Raw genomic sequence first — 20,391 nt, 5'->3', positions numbered from 1 at the left:
TGTCTGTGTGGAATCTGCACGTTCTCCCCGTGTCTGCATGGGTTTCCTCTGGGGGCACCGGTTTCCTCCCACAAGTCCTGAAAGATGTGCTGTCAGGTAATTTGAACATTCTGAATTCTCCCTGTGTACCCGAACAAGCGCCGGAATGTGGCGACTAGGGGCTGTTCACAGTAACTTCATTGCAGTGTTAATGTAAGCCTACTTGTGACGATAAAGATGATTATTATTATACCTTGCCAAGCTTGGCAGAACTACAACTGGAGCGAGTGAGGTTGGAAGCAGGCAAGACTGATCTCAATAAAATGATGTAATAAGTAACTTGCATTGTGCTAATGTCTTATCAGATGCTCTCTGTTCCAAAGCAATTTGCAATCAATGAAGAAGTGCATACAAATGCTCAGATCTTCGAGTCTGGACACGCGACCCAAGATGCACATCGAGACCCCACAGTCCCATTACTGACTCCATGGAAATTGCCTGGGATGTTTGAACTGATGGGCAACACCCTTGCAGTGTTAGACAGAGACTTCATTTCCGATGTACTTCCTGGAATAGTGACCCAGGAAATGCACTGCAGAAAAATTCTAATATAACTCCAGAGCAACTATACAACCAGCCCCCACCCCCAACTGATCTGATTACTCCCACCACCTGACAACCCCCTCCTCACCAGATACCCAGGACTCGTCTGCCACCTGATCCTCTAATAGGTAATCGATAGATAGCATTTAAAAAACCCTACTGTTTTAACTCAATAAGGATTCATCTTTGTGTGTTTTTATCCCACAACCCCCAAATTCAGCAATTTTTTCCTGCATGTTTACGCAGGTAAAGAACAGAATTAATTAATTTGAGTCACATTTTCCACACACCCACATATCATATGCTTCCCCACTGAGCTTCAAAAGAGCTGCAGTTGCTGCATTTGTAAAGAACTCTGGAAGAATGCCACCTCAACAGCCTGATCGTATGCAAATCGGAGTTCCCTGTATTCAGTCCTCATCATTCACTACCCTTTCATCACTGGCCTAAATTGGCTCCATGTTACTCAAATCATTAAATTCCAAATCTTCATTGTCATTTGAAAGCTTCCATGACCTTGCCCCAGCCTCACCTAGTTATTTTCAGTCCTCAAGACTTTGGCTTTCTTGAATGATCCTCTTGCGTCCAGTTTCTGCCATGGTATTTAATTTCAAGGAACATAGCACCAACTTCCTGCCATGCCTGAGTAACTTAGGAATGCAGTTACCAATATTTTGTGATGTCAACTTTACGGTAAACCAATTTCCACTGCATAGCAATTAGCAAGGTCAGGAAAGAGCAATAAATGCTGGTCTTGCCAGTGACCCCTACATCCTGTGAATTAATTAATAAAGTTGCAGAGTACTGTGGCTTTGAATATTATCTCTGACAGGGAGCATGAGACTCCCTGGATAAAGTCATATAGAAATAGAATTAATGCTGGATACAGTAGAACTTTAATAGTGTTAAACCCAAATTGAAAAGGTGCTCAGGTAGTTCTCTATGGCTCTTTAAAAAGTCTTCTTGGAATTAATTCAAGTGTTTGGATAGTACTCCCAGCAACAGAGCCGTCTGCCAATGTAGCCTTGTCCTCTGAGCCAGGAGGTATAAACAAGGCACAAATTGGTTGCATGTTACATTTGCAAACTAAACAAAATGCACTGTCAAAAACAAAGTGAATAATCAATCTCAAATCATATTAACTTATAGGGGAAAGCGCTCCAAGTATCTGAGGCAATTCCAGAGAACACAGAAATGCAAAAACTCCATGAACAATATTTGGAAAATGTACAGATTAGGGAATGGGCATCTTTAAAATTAAAAATAAATTACAATATGATTTACGACAAATGTATTAACCTGAACAGACTGACATTTATTTCTCCATGAAATGATTGATTTATTGTAAAGTTCTTCTGTAGATCATTCCAAATATGTATTCATATAAACTGAACCACACAATTTTAAATGATGTTTTCCCAGAGGTTTAAAAATGTATAAATGGCTCTCATTTATAAACCAGAATATGAAACAAGCGATGGGTGTTCAGTGACTTACACAATTTATTTCTGCATTAAAGTAGATAAAATGCAACCTGAAATCCTTCAAAACTGAACCACTAAATAATCAATGTGATTTAAATAATGTTTTCACAGATTTCATTTACCAAACATTAAGTAATTTTAAAAATGACAACGTTCGGGAATTAATTTATTCGGTATAGATTACAAAGTATAAAACCAGCATTGTTTAAAGCAATGCTACACTATTTCAAACATTCAAAATATAAACTAGTTTACTTTGAGATTTTCTGTACAATTTGTTTATTTAGTTGTACATGTTGCCAGCAATTAGTTGTTTTCATCCAACGCATTTATTTATTATTGCTCGAATAAGAGTATAAAATATTTCTCAGTCCACTTTCAGTAATTCCTCACCTTTGGTTTATGTCCATGGCGTGAAAGCGATCGCACACTTATCCTCACTCAATTGATTGGTTACTTCTTTTGGCAGAAGCCAGAAGAGTTTCACTTTTAATAAAATACACTGAGTCGGTAGATCACCTCGGTCACACAGCACGGAATCAGGGACCACAGAATCACAATGTCTAGAGATTTTGCGAACCAGGGACAATGGCAGCACCTCCAATGAGTCGGAGTTATAACACAAGCACCTTGACTCCCTCTCCCCTCTCTATACCCCAACCTCGTCTGGCTCTTCAGTTTGTACTGATTTGTGGTTTTGGATTTCTAATGCTGGGAAGAATGGAAACAGTATCCAGCAGCAGGCGTTTAGTCTGCAGGAACAATGGTGATTTAAAACAAAATACATTGCGTGGAATACAAAGTGTTATTTCCATTGTTTTCAGCCAGCCAGTGGAAGCTGCAAAGTTGCTGACGCCGGGACAGGGGGAAAGTCCCCCACTAAGAGGTTATCCTGGTTCTGCCTGCGACTCCCACTCGCCCCCCGGGACAGGGGGTCTGCTCCCCCCGGAGCCGGCGACCTCTCCGGGTTAACTGACCAGCCGGGGCAGCCTGGCCGCCTCTACCCCCTGCAGCCAGTCCATGCACCTTCGCAGCAGCGCCGGGTCGGCTGCTCCCTCCTCCTCCTCCTCATACTCCACATCATCATATTTGTGCTGGTCGTTGAGGAGCGAGATCTTCACCAGGCTCCGGATATCGGCCGCCGAGGCCGAGCGGCACTGCGGCGGCTCGCAGGGCGGCTGGGGGCTCCTGGCCGGCCGCCTGCCGCGGGCCGGGGCCTTTCCCCGCTCCTTCCCCGGCGGCTGCCGCTCCAGGCTGCGCCTCTGGATCACCCGCACGGCCTCGGGGGTCAGGCTGAGCGAGAAGCGCACCTCGACAGTGCTGGTCCTGGCCGAGTCCCCGAAGCTGGAGGCCGGTCCGCCGTCACTCGAGCCGCCCAGGGGCCTGGGACCTCCCGCTTGCGGCCGCCGGCCGCCGAACGGCAGCTTGGCCTCGGGCCACGGGCTGGAAAAGCGGCTGCGGGGCCCGGGCTGCGGCGCTGGGCCTGATGCGGGTCCGGACCGCAGTCCCCTCACGGTCACCTGCCGCCTCCCGGGGCAGCCCGCGGCCGGAGGGAAGGGAACGGCGGGCGCGGGCGTCCTCGCAGGGCCGCCGGTTTTCATGACTCCGGCCGACTACAAATGACTGACTGTCGCCAGTGAGGCCGCAGCTCCTGGTTTTATACCGGACTGCGTGTGTGCTGCCCTCCCACCCCATGACTGACTGCTCACACCATCCACTGCCCATTGCAAATACTGCCCACACCATCCACTGACTGCCCACTGGAAACACTGCCCACTGCCAACACCAGCCATTACCCACTGCCACACCATCCACTGCCCATTGCAAACACTGCCCACACCATCCACTGCCCAGTGCAAATACTGCCCACACCATCCACTGACTGCCCACTGCCAACACCAGCCATTACCCACTGCCACACCATCCACTGCCCATTGCAAACACTGCCCACACCATCCACTGACTGCCCACTGCCAACACCACCCACTGACTGCCCACTGCCAACACCACCCACTGCCAACACTGCCCACTGCAAACTCTGCCCACATCATCCACTGACTGCCCACTACAAAAAACACCCACTGCCAACACCACCCACGGCCCATTGCAAACTGCCCACGCCATCCACTGACTGCCCACTGCCAACACCACCCACTGCCAACACTGCCCACTGCAAACTCTGCCCACATCATCCAGACAGCCCACTACAAAAAACACCCACTGCCAACACCACCCACGGCCCATTGCAAACTCTGCCCACATCATTCACTGACTGCCCACTACAAAAAACGCCCACTGCCAACACCACCCACGGCCCATTGCAAACACTGCCCACACCATCCACTGACCGCCCACTGGAAACACTGCCCCATGCCAACAGTGCCCACACCACCCACTGCCCATTGCAAACTGCCCACACCATCCACTGACTACCCACTGGAAACACTGCCCAGTGCCAACACTGCCCACTGCCCTCACCACCCACTGCCCATTGCAAACTCTACCCACACCACCCACTGGAAACACTGCCCAATGCCAACACCACCCACTGCCCATTGCAAACACTGCCCACACCATACACTGACTGCCACTGGAAACACTGCCCAACACCACTCACTTCTCACACCGCTCACTGCCAACACCACCCACTGCCAACACTGCCCACCACCATCCACTGACCGCCTAATGCCAACACCAACCATTACCGACTGCCAACACCGTCCACTACCAACACTGCCACACCATCCACTGATTGCCCACTACAAAAAACCCCACTGCTAACACTGTTCACTGGAAACATCGCCCAATGTCAGCACCGGGAGTATGCAACAGAACAAGGCAGGGGGGACGGCGCCAGGCATGGGGGGGAACACACAACGGGGATGGGGAGGCAAAGGGGGATAGGAACTAGGGAAAAGGGGGAATAAGGAGGGGCTGGGGGTGGGGGAGGGGGGAAAAAATAGGACCAGGGTGAAAGTGGCAATATGGCTACAACGGGCTGCAACCAGGGGCCCGGGGCAAAGATGCACTGCAAGTAGCCACCCAGTACGATCTCTGGGCAAAAGGAGACCCCGGAGTAAAGGAGCCTACCCACGTGACGGATGCACAGTTGGTGGCCATGTTGGGTGCCCTCTGGACAAAGGGAGACTCCGGAATACAGGGGCAGATCCACATGGCTGATGCACCGTTGCCGGCCATGTTGGGTGCCCACTGGAAAATCCCTAAGTGCAGGGACCTGACCGCATGGGGAGAACAGTGAGAGCGGCCATCTTGGACAGCCTCCTAACAAAGGGAAACCCTGGAATGCAGGGGCGCATCCAGCAGAGAAATATGATTAATCCCGCAGGAGGGGCGGGGAGGGGGAGAAACGACAAAACCCCCCCACCAGGATAGTCACCTGGAACGTCAACGAAAAGATCCAGAGTCTTCACCCACCTAAGGAACCTGAGAGCTGACATAGTCTTCTTCCAAGAAACACACCTGAGAGAGCAGGACTGACTGCAGGTAAGGAAGGGCTGGGTAGGACTGACCTACCATTCCTGTTACGGGATGCGAGCCAGGAGGGTAGCTATTCTGATAAATAAAAGTCGTTGATTAAGGCGACAAAGATGGTAACGGACCCAGGGGAACGGTATTTCATGGTCAACAGTGCCCGAGACGTGTACCCTCCCAACTGGGACAACACGAAATTCATTAAAAAGACAAGATAACAATAGTCACTGCTCTCCCCATGCGGTTGGGTCCCTGCACTCCGGGGTTTCCCTTTCTCTGGGGGCACCCAACATGGCCTCCCAATGTGAGTTCGCCACGTGGATATGCCCTGTATTCCGGGGTTTCCCTTTGTCCAGGGGGCACCCAACATGGCCACCAACAGTACGTGGGTACGCCCCTGACCTCTGGCATTACCCTTCGCCTGTACTATGTGGTAGTTTGCAGTGCTTCTTTGCTCCGGGCCCCTGGTTGCGGCCCTATGTAGCCATACTGTCGGTTTTGCTCTGCTCCTATCTTTTTCACTTTCGCTGTGACCCCCCCCCCCCCCTCCCCCCGACCAGGCGCTCTCCCGCCTGTTGGTGGTGCGCCAGGGTCTCTATCTGCTGCATGCTCCCAGCACTAGCTATCCCAATAGTGGGGTGACCCTCCTCCTGGGTGTTACTGTTCTATTTTTCTCCCACCTGCTTTATGTGGATTCTGCTCGTTCTTTCCCTGTCTTACCCTACATTTGTCCCGTTTGTTACTCCGCCTTCCCTCTGCTGCTGCCTTCGTTTGCACGAATGGGGCTACATTTGCCCGCGTGCAGCGGTCTCTCAGTGGCAGCTTGCAGTTCGTCGATCGGGATGTGTTGAGTGGGGGGGGGGGGGGGGGGGCGGGCGGGCGGGCGGATGGGAAAGAGGCCCTCTCTACACCCCCTTGTTGGCTTATCGTTCTTTGCCTGGGGCTCTTTACCGTTGCCCCCGTTGTTGCTGCTCCAACCCACACTCCGTGACGAACTTGTCTGCTTCAGCAGTGGCCGTAAAAAAGTGTTGCCCTAGTGATGCTCGATCAATAACTCCTGAGACGAGATTGGAGACAATTGAAGGATTTATTGTACTAGATGTTTCCCCCAGCAGCACAGGTACAGAATGCAGCTGCTGAGGAGACACAGGCTCCTATACTCCGCCTTACTGGGCGGAACCAGCAGGCAGGCTTCACCAATGAAATAGCAGTCTCAGGTACCTCCCACACCAATGGTCTTACAGCATTATTCAGGGTACCGTAATACCCCTAATACTGACTACACCTGGTATGTGACCCAGAGCTTGGCTGGGTACAACATACTAAAGCGTACGCCGCTCTTTTTAAAAATACATTTTGAGTACCCAACTCATGTTTTCCAATTAAGGGGCAATTTAGCGTGGCCAATCCACCTACCCTGCACATCTTTGGGTTGTGGGGGCGAAACCCACGCAAACATGGGGAGAATGTGCAAACTCCACATGGACAGTGACCCAGGGCCGGAATCGAATCGGAGACCTCAGCGCCATGAGACTGCAGTGCTACCCACTGCGCCACTGTGCTGCCCATGTCGCTCTTGTACAGCGCAGTTTTCGCCCTGTTGAATTCTGCCCTGTGCTTGACCAGGCCCACCCCAATGTCCTGGTAAATTTGGAGTCTATATTCTTCCAAATTGCAGTTCTTGGACTGCCTGGCCCTGCGCTGGATTCTTTCCCGGTCCTGGTCCCGGTGCAGTTTGGCTATTATGGCCCTTGGTTTTCCCTTGGCTTTGGATTTCAGTCTTAGCGACCGGTGAGTCCTGTCTATTTCTGGTGGGTTAGGGAAGGTCTCCCTTCCTTCCAGGTTACCTAGCATCTGGGCCACATAGTTCGTGGGGTCCCTGCTTTCAGTACCCTCTGGTAGGCCCACAATCCGCAGGTTCTGCCTCCATGACCGATTCTTAACCCTCAGGTTGCTCTGTGTCGCGACCAGCCTCGCCACCTCCTTTTCCAGTGCCACGATCTGATCACTCTGGTCGGTTGCGGCTTTTTCCAAGGTCCTTGGTGGTGGCTTCTTGGGCCTTGAGTTTCTTTTCGGCCCTGCTCAGAGCGGTCTGTGATTTACACTACAGTTTCGGCCACCGCGTCTTTCACTGCAGCCTGTATGTCCGTTTTAATTTCCTGCCTGTGCTCCTTCAGTACCTCAGAGGGATGCTGTCCCGTTCCCTCCCGGTGAGAGGGTTTTGTGCTTGGTTGGTCTGCCCATTTTGCTCTGGCGAAATTTGCGCCCCGTTGCCTTGTGTGCTGGTTGTGTCCGACTGCCTTTGTTCCAGACCTCTTCTACTCCTGGTCTCCGTGCGGCCCCTGGACTGGCTTTTTCTTGTCAATTCCCTCTCTTTTAATTCTTCCCGTCCTCTTAACGTTTGGGGAACAAATCGTTGGGGTTTCTTTTGCAGGTTTTTGCTCAAAAATGACTTTTACGGATCCGCGGGAGGAGAGCCACCTGACGTGACTGCTCAGCCCAAAGTCATCACCGGAAGTCTGCCTTTTCTATTTATCCTTGTTGCCAGCTTTGGATGTACTTAGATTGCCATAATCCCAATCAGAAGCTTTTCTTCCTCTCCAATTACAAGCTTCCTTTCCTCTCCAAACCGAAGCCTCATTCGTCCCCAACCATAATCAGAGGCTATGCTTTGTTAAGACCAACAGGACTTCCATGTTTCTGGCTTTTCCAGATTCTCCAGCCTCACCCCTACCCAAGTTTTCCTGCAAATATTAAGCTGATCTGAGGCCTTTACATATTACTAGAATGACTACATTCAGGGCAGCAAGGTGGTGCAGTGGTTAGCATTGCTGCCTCACTGCACCGAGGCCCCAGGTTCGATCCCGCCTCTGGGTCACTGTCCCTGTGGAGTTTGCACATTCTCCCCGTTTGCGTGGGTTTCGCCCTCACAACCCAAAGATGTGCAGGGTAGGTGGATTGGCCACGCTAAATTGCCCCTTAATTGGAAAAAATGAATTGGGTACTCTAAATTTATATTTAAAAAAAAGAATCTGACCTTCCCTAGAGTAGGTAGGGGTTTGGTAGACGGACTGGGGGCCCTGGTTAGGATCGAAGAGGTATTGGGGGGCCTGAAGGTCATGCAGTCGGGTAAAGCCCCGGGGCCGGATGGGTATCCGATGGGGTTTTACAAAAAGTTTGCCGAAATGGTGGGGCGCTGGTCAGGGTTTTCAACGAGGCACGAGACAGAGGGCTTCTACCCCCGACGATGTCGCAGGCCACTATTTCGCTTATTCTGAAACGGAATAAAGACCTGGAGGCTGTGGGTCTTACAGGCCGATCTTCTTGATTAACACAGACGCTAAGTTACTGGCCATAAAGTCTCGTTATATGTGCCAGACCCACTGGCGGGGATGGACGGTATCATGGAAATCCTGAGGGAATTTGGCCGGTTTTCAGAATATAAATTGAACATGGCTAAGAGTGAGATGTTCGTAATTCAGGAGAGTAGGCTGAAGGGGTTGCCGTTCAGGCTGGCAGGAGAAAGCTTTAGAAACTTGGGGATACAGGTGGCACGGGACTGGGGCAGGTTGCATAAGCTCAACCTGTCCCGACTGGTGGAACGAGTAAGGGAGGAGGTTCGGAGTTGGGATGCGATCCCGCTGTCACTAGCGGCAGGGTGCAGACTGTTAAGGTGACGATTCTCCCGGCCAACATAGCGATAAGGAAATGGATGGTGGGCACAGGGTCAATTTGGGAGCGGGTGGAGGCTGCTTCGTGTAGGGGCACCAGTTTGGCAGCCCTGGTTACGACCCCCCCTGCCGCTCCCACCGGCGCGGTACTCCACCAGCCCTATAGTGGTGGCGGCTCTGGGGCCAGTGGAGGAGGCATATAGGGGAAGTGAGAGCATCGGTGTGGACCCCAATCTGCGGCAATCACCAATTTGCCCTGGGGAACATGGACGGTTGGTATCAACTGTGGTGGAGGGCGGGGATTGCGAGGGTGGGTGATCTGTTCCTGGAAGGGAGCTTTCCGAGCATGAGGGCGTTGGAGAAGTTTGGGCTGGCGGAAGGGAATGACTTTAGATACTTGCAGGTGCGGGATTTTGTGCGCAGACTGGTGCCATCCTTCCCACGCCTCCCGCTAAAGGGGAGGCAGGACAGGGTAGTTTCTAGGGGAGAGGTAGGTGAGGGTAGAGTCTCAGATATTTACAAAGAGCTAATGGGAGCAGAGGATACACAGACTGAGGACCTGAAGCTTAAGTGGGAGGAGCTCGGGGGGAGATGGAGGACGGTATTTGGGCAGAAGCTCAGAGTAGAGTAAACACGACCGCAACATTCACCAGGCTCAGCCTGATCCAGTTTAAGGTCGTGCACCGGGCCCACATGACGGTGGCCCGGATGAGTAAATTCTTTGGGCTGGAGGACAAGTGTGCCAGATGCAATCACGTGCACATGTTCTGGTCGTGCCCTAGACTCAGGGGGTACTGGCAGGGATTCGCGGACATCATGTCCCGGGTTTTGAAAACTGGGGTGGTAATGAGTCCTGAGGTGGCAATCTTTGGGGTCAGAGGACCGAGGAGTCCAGGAGGAGAAGGAGGCCGATGTTTTGGCCTTTGCTTCCCTGGTAGCCCGGCGACGAATACTGTTGGCATAGAGGGACTCAAAGCCCCCGAAGACCGAAGCATGGCTAGCGGACATGGCGAGCTTTCTCGGTCTAGGAAAGGTTAAATTCGCCTTGAGATCGTTCACTATCGGGGTTCGCCCGGAGGTGGCAGCCATTCATTGACTTCTTTGCGGATAATTAATCGTCGGGGGGGGGGGCTAGGGTAGTGTAGAGTAGGAGGTGGTTTAGGCAGGTCCTTGGCAGAACGGAGTTGTGGTTTGTACTATGCGTTACTTATACAATGTCATTGTTTTATATACCAAAAATACCTCAATAAAATGGTCTTTAAAAAAAATGAATGACTACATTGCCCCGCCCTATCATTAGGTGGGCGGAAACAGCAAATTATGGATAACCATGGTCACAAAATGATTCCACAAGTCGAGATAGATTTGTGTATCAAAAACACCAAATTATCAGACTGTGATGGAATCAGTGATTCCAATGCTTGTAATCTTTGAGATAGACCAGAATTGAAAAGGGAAACCGCAATGGGAAACACAAAAAGGGAGACTAAGAAAAAAACTAGATGGGGACAATTTACGAAGGAAACTGAGACTGACAAAAAAACCTTGAGGCTGATGATTTCAGTGGTGCCAGTACAGGCAGACAGAAGGAGATGGATATCAGATACAGAAGTTGAGAATAAGCAAAGACACAGTAGTTGCAGCTGTTTCTGTTACTTTAAAACAAACATTGGTGGATCTGTGTCATCCCGATCTTCAGAGGCAGGGCTGAAGTTCTGCTGACCTGTCATTTTCAGTGAAGACTGTGCCCATAGAACACATGTTTGTTGCGCAGTCAGCTGAGAATTAGGCTAAATCCCAGAAGAGGAACTGAAATTCTCTGTGATAAAGACAGATTTTTTAAGGACTATGTGAATGAGATTGATAACATTGAGGCTGAATGGACTGTCAAGTCAATTTGTAATATTAGCCTTTTAGTTGTATCTGCCATTCAGACAATTTGCCTGTCATTTTACATTCAACTTTGGTAACCTCCCATACGCAAAACCTAGAATCAATGCAAAACAGTATTGTGTTTGCTTTGTTTGAATCATAGTAAAAATTCTGGTTTTAATCCATGGAAGTTTGTGGCTTCATTCTTTCAGTAAACAACTGGGATTTCAGATTTTATTTAAACATTACTTAGTCTCTACCAAAATCATAACAGTACTTCATATCATAAAATGGACAGAGCAAAGGATTTTGACTAATCAAGGCAAAATATATTTGAAAAGGATTTAGCACAGGTTTTGGAAATAATTTTTGTTACACTTACAGATTTTTATTTTTTATAAATTCCATCTGAAAATCCATCAAATGCATCAGTAACCAAGTTTCCAATGAGGAACATCCATTGTTTGCACCGCTGTTTATTGCTTCCTCAGTATTTAGGCTACTGAGCCTGAAAGCTAATGTTCATCATCCCTCCCCTTAGTTGAAAACCGAGGATGCAAGATGAGACTCGTTGAGATGAACCACTGGCCATTATCTGAGCAAAAGGTTATATAAACTACTGCTGAGGAATAGCAGGAAAGGGGAGAAAGCTCATCAGGCCTAGGGATATGATAGATCTGGGAATAGGCATGAAGCACAGGACATTGTGACTCTGGGAAGTATCAGGAGGCACCAATCACATCACGGCAATATCAAAAGCAGGACAGCGGCGAGCATGTTGAAGGTTAGTATAAATAACCTTCGCACTGCATTTTCTTTGCAGTATGAAAACATTTTGCAGGATCTCTGGCTTCCAGGAAATAAAGAAATAAACAAGCAAAATAATTTAAAAAAACATTTACCTACACAGTTATGAATGTAATGCTGGTTCAATTTTATATACAAGCTTTTGTTTATAGTATAAAGCAATAATCACTATAAAGTTAGCACTCAGATTCAATCTTTGCTAAATAAATGTTGATTACAATTATATTAGCTTTGCACTCTGAAATTCATAAGCAAAATTCATTCACCACACCAGCCTTGTAAATAAAAACATGGGTAAAGCAAGTTCAATGGAATTATGTCAAATGTGAAACAATTACATAAAAGATGAAAATTCCTTGAATAAGGACAAGGCCTGATTCTTCGGAACTGCAAATAATCAGAAACATGTGCAATAGACATTTTTAAAACAAATTCATATTACATCATTTTCTATGTAATAAACAAATGCATAGTATTTAGGAGTCATCCAAGTAACAAAATATGCAGGAGGCAGTTCTTTCCCGGTGGCCACAAGCAACCTTCTGAAAGTGTCCGAGTCTTGACTGTTTTTACTTCTTCCTGGATTTATCCTACACAAGAAGTGCAACACTTTATGACAGCATCCCTACAGATGAAAAAATAGGAAATAAAGACAGAGCCTTGCATTTATATGACACCGTTCACAACCTCAGGATGTCTTAAAGTGTTTAACAGCCAAACACATACATTAATACTGTTGTAATGGAGGGAAAAATTGCAGCACAAAGAACATGATACATGCACAACAAATGCACTGACACTCAGTTTAACAAAAGCAGAACTGGGCCAGATTTTCAAATCATTCTGCACACATTAGGATTGTGATGTTTGTTAACGTTGCTTAAAAAAAGGATAAAAGGAAATATACATATAATTACATCGATGGAGCTACAAAGACCTTTCATGAATTGCTCCATAACAGTAAATCAATAACCTTGATAATGAGTAAATTATTTACTTGTCTTTCATTAACATCTTTGAATTTTGTTATTAAATAGCAAATGTTGAATGTGGAGGAGAAGGAAGCAGAAGCTAAATCCCTCAGAATGAATGTCCCCTAGTTGTTAAATTCAGCACTGTCAATATACTATTTAATCACAGAGGTGGAAGTGCAATTGAGGTAACTTGCACTCCTAATCCCGCCCTTTAGCAAATGCAATTTTGGTGATATTAGCCATTTAACCCATGAGGAAACAGGCTAGTGCAGGTCTCTCTGGAACTAACAGATTCCATTGGTTGGAGAATCTAGATTTAAAGGTTATAGTCTCAGGATAAGGGGATACACATTGAGAAGAGAAATTTCTTCACTTAGGTGGTTTGTGAATCATTGAAATTATATACACGAGAGGCTGTGAATGTTCAGTTATTGAGTAGATTGAGACTGATAGATTTGGGAAATGGGAGAAAAGTGGAGTTGATGTAGAAGTTTCACCACAATCCTGTTGAATGTCCTAACAGGCTCAAAGTTCTGTATGTCTACTTCTATTTCTTATTCTGTTAAAACGGACTCAGTGGAATGTTGAAATAATAAAAGCACATTCTCAGGAAACTGTTCACAGATGAAGACTTATATATCCAACTTTTAAAAAGTTACATTTTTCAAAGTCTCACCTTGCAAAGGGAATGTATGACAGACTGTACCTGAAAAGGAAATTGGAAAGAAAGAGTCAGAAATCTCACCAAGGGGTGAAGAAATTCAAAAATATCAATTGTCACAAAGTAGGAAAGGGACTGCATTGTTCTAAACAGTGCATAACCATTTATGTTGAATTGGCTAAACATATGATGCACAACACTTCAGAGCTTACTGTAGCATTTAAGATAAAAACAATCGCCGTTGGAGTATAAAGACATGCAAAGATCACCACTGCAGTATAAAAACACTACTCCTCATTTGAACCGAATGGTTCAGATCAGTTCCATCAATTTAGATTGGAAAGGAAATGCACCATTGTAACTGTGGTATGTTTTGTTTAGGAGTCATTTATATTAACTCATTTAATAAATATGCACCTCAATATATTTGTAACGTCAGGCAGTGGTTAGAGGCAACTAACTAGAACAAGTGTTTAATAAACTTTATGCTGATGTTTGCCGGGAGCACCAAATTCAATTAGCGCTTTTATGGTAATTACTCTCGGCAAAGAGTTCTGTGGGTAAAGCAACAACAACTGACATTTAAATAGGTCCGTAAACATTGCAAGGCACTTCAAAAGAGGCAAGCACTGCATGAACATTATAACACTGGTAAACTCTTGGATCAATTCAGAAATAAAAACAAGACTGAACAGCTCATATTTCCAACAACAGTGCAAATATTTAGCTTAAATGTCAGCAATTTGTGGTGCAGATCTAACAATAATGCTTTTGTGGAGAATAGCAATCATGTCTACCAACCTCATGGCTCAAAACTGCATTCACGATTGAATTGACACAAACAGATTATCTTTATGAGACTGGTCTTCTATGATTATATAATTTCCTGTTGCCTCTTTTACCTATAAACGGTTATCTATCTGGTCTGCTTTCATCATTGATTGGTAGCAGGTGGCGGTTATGATTTTGATGCCTTTACTATCCAGATTGATTTGGTTATCTCCCCTTAGGCTGCAATACCCTCCCTTACCAACTGCACTTAAGAGGTTCAACTACCTATTATTCCTAATATTCTTACCTAATTTTTATTCTTTGTACTTTCACCATTTGCCCCTAGGGATGTACAATTCCCACAGTACTGAATACTCTCCAGCAGGATTTTTGTGGGTCGTGGGGCAGGTGTTGGGAGGGTTGCATAGCAATCAGTCGTGCCATTCCCAGGGTGGTCCCAATCAGGGGAGAAGTGCCCAATGGCCACTACCGGCTTTTTAAATTGAGAATGGTGGCCGCTGCCACCTTTTAAATGAAAATAAATGAGGCTGTGTGGAGTCTTCCGGCCAGAAGCGGCAGCAAAGAGTAGGTCACGCGCCCTGTACGGGTTTTTGGTGCCAAATCACAGAGCAGAGGTAGCTCCATTTTCCAGTTACCGGCAAGAGGACTGTAAAGATGGATGGCTTTCTTAAAAGTAGGAGATGGCCAGAGACTCAAATTTACCTACTGGACAGGATCTCATAACAGAATTGGCTGGAGAGCAGCAGATCAGGACAGTCCAGGGCAGGACAGAGCAGTGCTAGTGTTAGCTCTATACAGTGCTCCAGGGCCTCTGGTTAACAGCCTACAAAGAAGAAACTCAACTCTGAACAACAGCGCCATGTGTCGCAAAGGTCGGCTGGCATGGGTTGCAAAGGTTGGCTAGTTGCCAAAAGTGGGAACCAGGAAATAGTTTGAAAGATACTGCTCTACAGTCCCTCATTTATGCAGCCATGGTTTTATGAACCATGCCTCAGCTAATCTGCTGCTGAAACACTCATCCAGGTTTCTGTTACCTCCAGATTTGACTTTGCCAAAACCCTCCTGAACAGTCTCCTGTGTTTTACATACACAAGTTCATGCAAACATTGCTGTCCGTATCCTAATTCGTACCAGATTTTGCTCACCTACTGGTGCGATGCTCACTGAGCTGCATTGGCTTACAGTCCATTAATATCTTAATTTTAAAATTTGCATCATTTTTTTCCAAATGGCACCATCTCTCACTATCACTGTAACCTGCTCCAGCCCTACAATTTCTAAGATGCATGCTCTTTCATTTCTGGTAAAATGTGCATCCCCAGTGTTAGTCGCCCTACCTTTGCCTTCACCAAGGTTTGTAATTTCCTCAAACTTCTTCCTTTCCCTATCTCTCCCCACTCCTTCAAAACCAACCATAAAACCTTTTGCTCTTCAATCTTAATATTTCCTTACGTGGCTCGGTATCAAATGCTGTGTGATAATGTTCCTGTGAAAACACTTTGGGATGCTTGACAATAATAATGCCACAATATAAATCAGACTTATCTAATGTCCGTTCTGGGTTGGCCTGACATTCCCCCAATGTAGCCCCCGGAAGTAGTTTTCAAAATGCAAGTATGTGCAGTGGAAAATTCTTAAAGAAACTGCCTCTCCTGGGGCGGCACGATAGTGCAGTGGGTAGCACTGCTGCCTCACAGCGCTGAGGACCTGGGTTTGGTCCCAGCGCCGGGTCACTGTTCGTGTGGAGTTTGCACATTCTCCCCATGTCTGCGTGGGTCTCACCCCCACAACCCAAAGTTGCGCAGGTTAGGTGGATTGGCCATGCTAAATTGCCCCTTAATTGGAAAAAAAAAATTGGGTACTCTAAATTTATTTTAAAAAAAGAAACTGCATCTCCAATCACAGGCCGTTTTTTCCTGCGCTTACTGGTGACACAACAAATGTGGGAGAGAAGCAATTGGTGTTTGGAGGAACGAGAGAGAGCATGAGAGAGAGAGAGAGCGCGAGTGCCATGTGATGGATGGGCTAAGAAAAGATTCACTGCCGGGTCTGGCCGGGTAGGTTGAGGGTTACTCACTCTGGTTTGGGCTCGGCTGGGCGAGAGGAAGAAGTGGTGAGGATGGACAGACTTTCCTCCCAGGGGAGTGAGTGAGGGCCTGTCTATGTGGGAGAAATTGAGGGATTGTGTGAGGCATTGAGTGAGTTAGGGCAGGCAGCATGGGTGTCTGACTCACTCACAGTCTCAGGGTTTCCACTCACTCTCACCCACTCTCAGAGTGAGTGAGGGTGAGTAAGCAGAGAGATTGGGAGGAAGCTGGACAAATAGATTCTGCCCCTTACACACTCTTAATGGTGATCTTTATTAATTACACTTTAATTATTGGCATTGCTTTATTTTTGCTCAATAAGTTGCTTCCCTTCTTTATTCCTGAACTTTGTTTTGAAATTAACATTTAAGATGCCAAACCACATCTTTCTGAAATGCACATTGGCCCCTTGAGCGAAAAGAAAATGAACACATGCTCCCCCCCCACCACCCATCCTCCCTGCATGTGAAAAGGTTGGACATGCTTGAGACAAATGCAAGTTATTATTTTTTATTTAAAAATAAATAAATTTAGAGTACCCAATTATTATTATTTTTTTTCCAATTAAGGGGCAATTTAGCATGGCCAATCCACCTAACCTGCACATCTTTGGGTTGTGGGGGTGAAACCCATGCAGACATGGGGAGAATGTGCAAACTCCACATGGACAGTGACCCAGAGCCGGCATTCGAATCCGGGACTCGAACCGGGGACCTCAGTGCCGCAGTCTCAGTGCTAACCACTGCGTCACATCCACCCCAAATATAAGTTATTATGGTTGATTCTATCATCAACTGGGCTAAAATAGATACTTCAAAATTGGTATAAAGGTACTATAAAGGCTGCAAATAAAATATAATTAAAATTTAGCATAACATTAAGCTTGAAGTATTTTTTTTATTACAGCGAGTAGGTGGTTATGTTTAACAGCTACTCTGTAAATGACACTGCTACTATTGTTTCATCATCATTCAACAGATTTACTTTGACAGTTAAAGCATAAAATAGGTCCTTATGTGTTATTCTGCTACTTTGTGAAGAGAAGGATCCCATGGAGGCAGAAGTAACCTCATCAAATGTTCGTTTTTTTAAAATTTAGAGTACCCAATTCATTTTTCCCAATTAAGTGGCAATTTAGCATGGCCAATCCACCTAACCTGCACATCTTTGGGTTGTGGGGGCGAAACCCATGCAAACACGGGGAGAATGTGCAAACTCCATATGGACGGTGACCCAGAGCCGGGATCGAACCTGGGACCTCGGCGCTGTGAGGCCGCAGTGCTAACCCACTGCGCCACCGTGCTGCCCCTCATCAAATGTTAATAGTTTGCAAAAATTAAATGTAAAAACAACAAGAGAAATTGCCACCATCAATTCAGTGGAGCATCAAGCCACCTTTATTCTAGAGACATGAATTTTAATGATCGTAGCTTTCAGAGGCACGGTAGCACAATGGTTAACACTGTTGCTTCACAGCGCTAGGGTTCCCGGTTCGATTCCTGGCTTGGGTCACTCAGTGGAGTCTGTACGTTCTCCCCATGGGCTTCCTCCGGGTGTTCCGGTTTCCTCCCAGAAGTCCCGAAAAACATGCTGTTAGGTGAATTGGACATTCTGAATTCTCCGTGTGTACCAGAAAAGGTGCCGGAATATGGCAACTAGGGGCTTTTCACAGTAACTTCATTCAGTGTTAATGTAAGCCTATTTGTGATAATAAAGATTATTAAAATTACTACAAACGACACTACGGATTTACTATAATATTGCTGAAAAGAGACATTTTGTCAAAGTTTTTCATCAGGACAAGTGCAAGAATACCAATGTCAGGGGAACAACAACTTTACACTGTACGAGGAGAGTACTGATTGATTGGCAAGTGTACTCTGATTGGTAGAGGCTACTTGCCAACCAATCAGCACTCTCCTCATAGTTGTTGTTTCCCCTGACACAGGGTACTCTTGCGATCTTCCTGATAAATGCATGATGAAAAGCTTTGACAAAATGTATTTTGTCAGCAATAGTTCTGTACTACCAAATGATTAGTTACTATAATCAAGGTTACTATAATCAAGTAATAACTGAGATAAGTGTGCAAGTACATTGTTCAAACTCATTTTTAAAAAGTTATGTCTTGCACTATAAGTCTTACCAAGTAGTTGCCAGGAACTGCAATACACAGAAGAGAAGGGCAAGTCCTTTTTTCTGCCACTGAAAGAAAAAAACAATTTGACTTTGCTGTCTTTTTAAACAGGTCAAAAGTATTCAACATATAGATGATTCGTAATTAGCTGATAGCCGTGACAGAAAGCTATACAAACCATTTTATTGGTCACTGCAGTTTGTACTAAAAATTGTTGAAAAACCACAAAGTAAAACTTCTATTAACAGATAAAAATGAACACCAGACATAAAAAGTGATTAAAAAAGTAAACCAGTCAGGCTGTGAGATAATGAGGCCTGTTACTAGTGACATTGCATGTTACACATGAATGTCAAGCAGGTATACTGTGCACTATGTACATATTATGCCAACCCAAATATTCCAGTATCATTTAATTTTGATAATGCCTAACATTATAGCTTCACTAATTTGAATAATAACTAATTTCTGAATTTTACCTATGCAGATGCAAGAGGTCATTTACAAAAAATCAGACACTGCACTACAATGAGGGCGTCCAAAAAAAGGGGATTAACCTTCAGAGTAGAGGTAGGCCATTAAGCATTGAAGTCGTAAAGCGTTTCTTCACACAAAGAATAGTGGAAATCTGGAACTCTTCCCCCAAAAGGTTGTTGCAACCAGGTCAATTCAAAAGCAAAGTGGGGAAATGGAGTTACAATACAGATCAGCCAATATTCAAGTTGAATGGTACACGCTATAGAGGCTGAATGGCCTATTGCTGTTTAATCTACAGTGGAGCTCGTGCCACAGGTGAGAAGACACCATCTTTCAACATTACAAATAAATTTAAGTGGCAAGCAGACACATGCAGTAACAATAACAGCAGTAACAAATTTAGAACCAAGTTTCAAACATGCATTCTAACTCTTGCTGGGGTTTAGTTCCATGTACATTTCATAGCTCATTGAAATGATTATTCATCATTGAAGAGGGAACATTGGAAATCATGTTCCCATTCTTGCCCACTTTCCTTGGAAGTATTACCAGACAGATGATCAGGAGAAGTTACCTGGACTGATTTCTCTTTCCCCCCACTTCCTCCAAGCTTTATATTACCTTAGCATAAACCAAAGGTTGAATTGGAGAGTGATTTTTTGACCTGCAGTTTAGTATGACCAAAGTTTATGGATTTGCACACGAGGCAATTTGGGGACCTCCATACAGTTTTCTTTTTAATGCTAAGTACATTTTATATCAGAGTACAAAAGGGACACCAAATATGGCACCTACCCAAAAGACTGCACATAGTGTTAAGATGAAGCACACCTATGGAATAAAAGAGAAAAATGTTACAAACCCCCCCCAACTAATACAGTACACGTGCAAATAATTCCAGCAACTCACTCAAATAAGCCACATGCCACAGCTACTACTTGAAATGTTCACCTTGGTCCATTACTTTGCAGCTGTTCAATTTGCAAGATTCTGCCTGCTTAAAGTCTGTATGAGCAAACATTTTCTCTTTTAATACACTCATATTAACTTTTCACGCTAATTACCGGTGGCCACATAGAAAAAAAAACTTATCTCCATTTCATAATTAATTTTGAACCATATCAGCAGCCCGAGCTGGAGAACAGCCGAGAGAGAAATAGTATCAGAGGAGAAATAAACCAATGTTAGCTTTGAAATTACTCAGCACACTATGATAGAATGTGTTGGTCACTCACTTGCTGTAACTACTATATGATAATGAAGGCAGAAAGATGGTGTACAATTACATTCTGATACTAGCATCCAAAAAATTCCAACAATTGTTTCTTGCATTTATCACATTTCCCTTTAGAAGT

The 20,391-nt window shown here is 45.7% G+C and overlaps 2 protein-coding genes and 1 long non-coding RNA gene across 3 annotated transcripts in view; 1 reads left to right on the top strand and 2 right to left on the bottom strand.

Moving 5' to 3' along the window:
* Nucleotides 1-2,060: 2,060 nt before the first annotated feature.
* Nucleotides 2,061-3,968, bottom strand: prr18 (proline rich 18). The gene has a single exon (XM_072507741.1). It carries the CDS (start codon nt 3,665-3,667, stop codon nt 3,035-3,037), a length of 633 nt encoding a protein of 210 aa, XP_072363842.1. The 5' UTR covers nt 3,668-3,968; the 3' UTR covers nt 2,061-3,034.
* A 1,111-nt stretch (nt 3,969-5,079) lies between these two features.
* LOC140422990 (uncharacterized) overlaps nt 5,080-20,391 on the top strand; it is a 34,580-nt gene continuing 19,268 nt past the window's right edge. Inside the window, exon 1 of the long non-coding RNA XR_011947645.1 lies at nt 5,080-5,570. This is a non-coding gene — a long non-coding RNA (uncharacterized lncRNA). The remainder of the gene's footprint in view (nt 5,571-20,391) is intronic.
* sft2d1 (SFT2 domain containing 1) overlaps nt 11,984-20,391 on the bottom strand; it is a 116,434-nt gene continuing 108,026 nt past the window's right edge. Inside the window, exons 5-8 of the mRNA XM_072507742.1 lie at nt 19,832-19,867; nt 18,569-18,627; nt 13,559-13,588; nt 11,984-12,533 (exon numbers count right to left, since the gene is read on the bottom strand). Coding sequence (XP_072363843.1) covers nt 12,494-12,533; nt 13,559-13,588; nt 18,569-18,627; nt 19,832-19,867 — 165 coding nt within the window. The 3' untranslated portion in view covers nt 11,984-12,493. The remainder of the gene's footprint in view (nt 12,534-13,558; nt 13,589-18,568; nt 18,628-19,831; nt 19,868-20,391) is intronic.

Source organism: Scyliorhinus torazame, chromosome 1 (assembly GCF_047496885.1).
Source record: "Scyliorhinus torazame isolate Kashiwa2021f chromosome 1, sScyTor2.1, whole genome shotgun sequence".
Classification (NCBI taxonomy): domain Eukaryota; kingdom Metazoa; phylum Chordata; class Chondrichthyes; order Carcharhiniformes; family Scyliorhinidae; genus Scyliorhinus; species Scyliorhinus torazame.
Note: the sequence above shows the minus strand (reverse complement) of the source record. Positions and strands in the feature narration are given on the sequence as shown.

What these genes read in the sequence shown, in the direction of transcription:
- prr18 (XM_072507741.1), bottom strand. Translation starts at nt 3,667, where the DNA reads ATGAAAACCGGCGGCCCTGCGAGGACGCCCGCGCCCGCCGTTCCCTTC.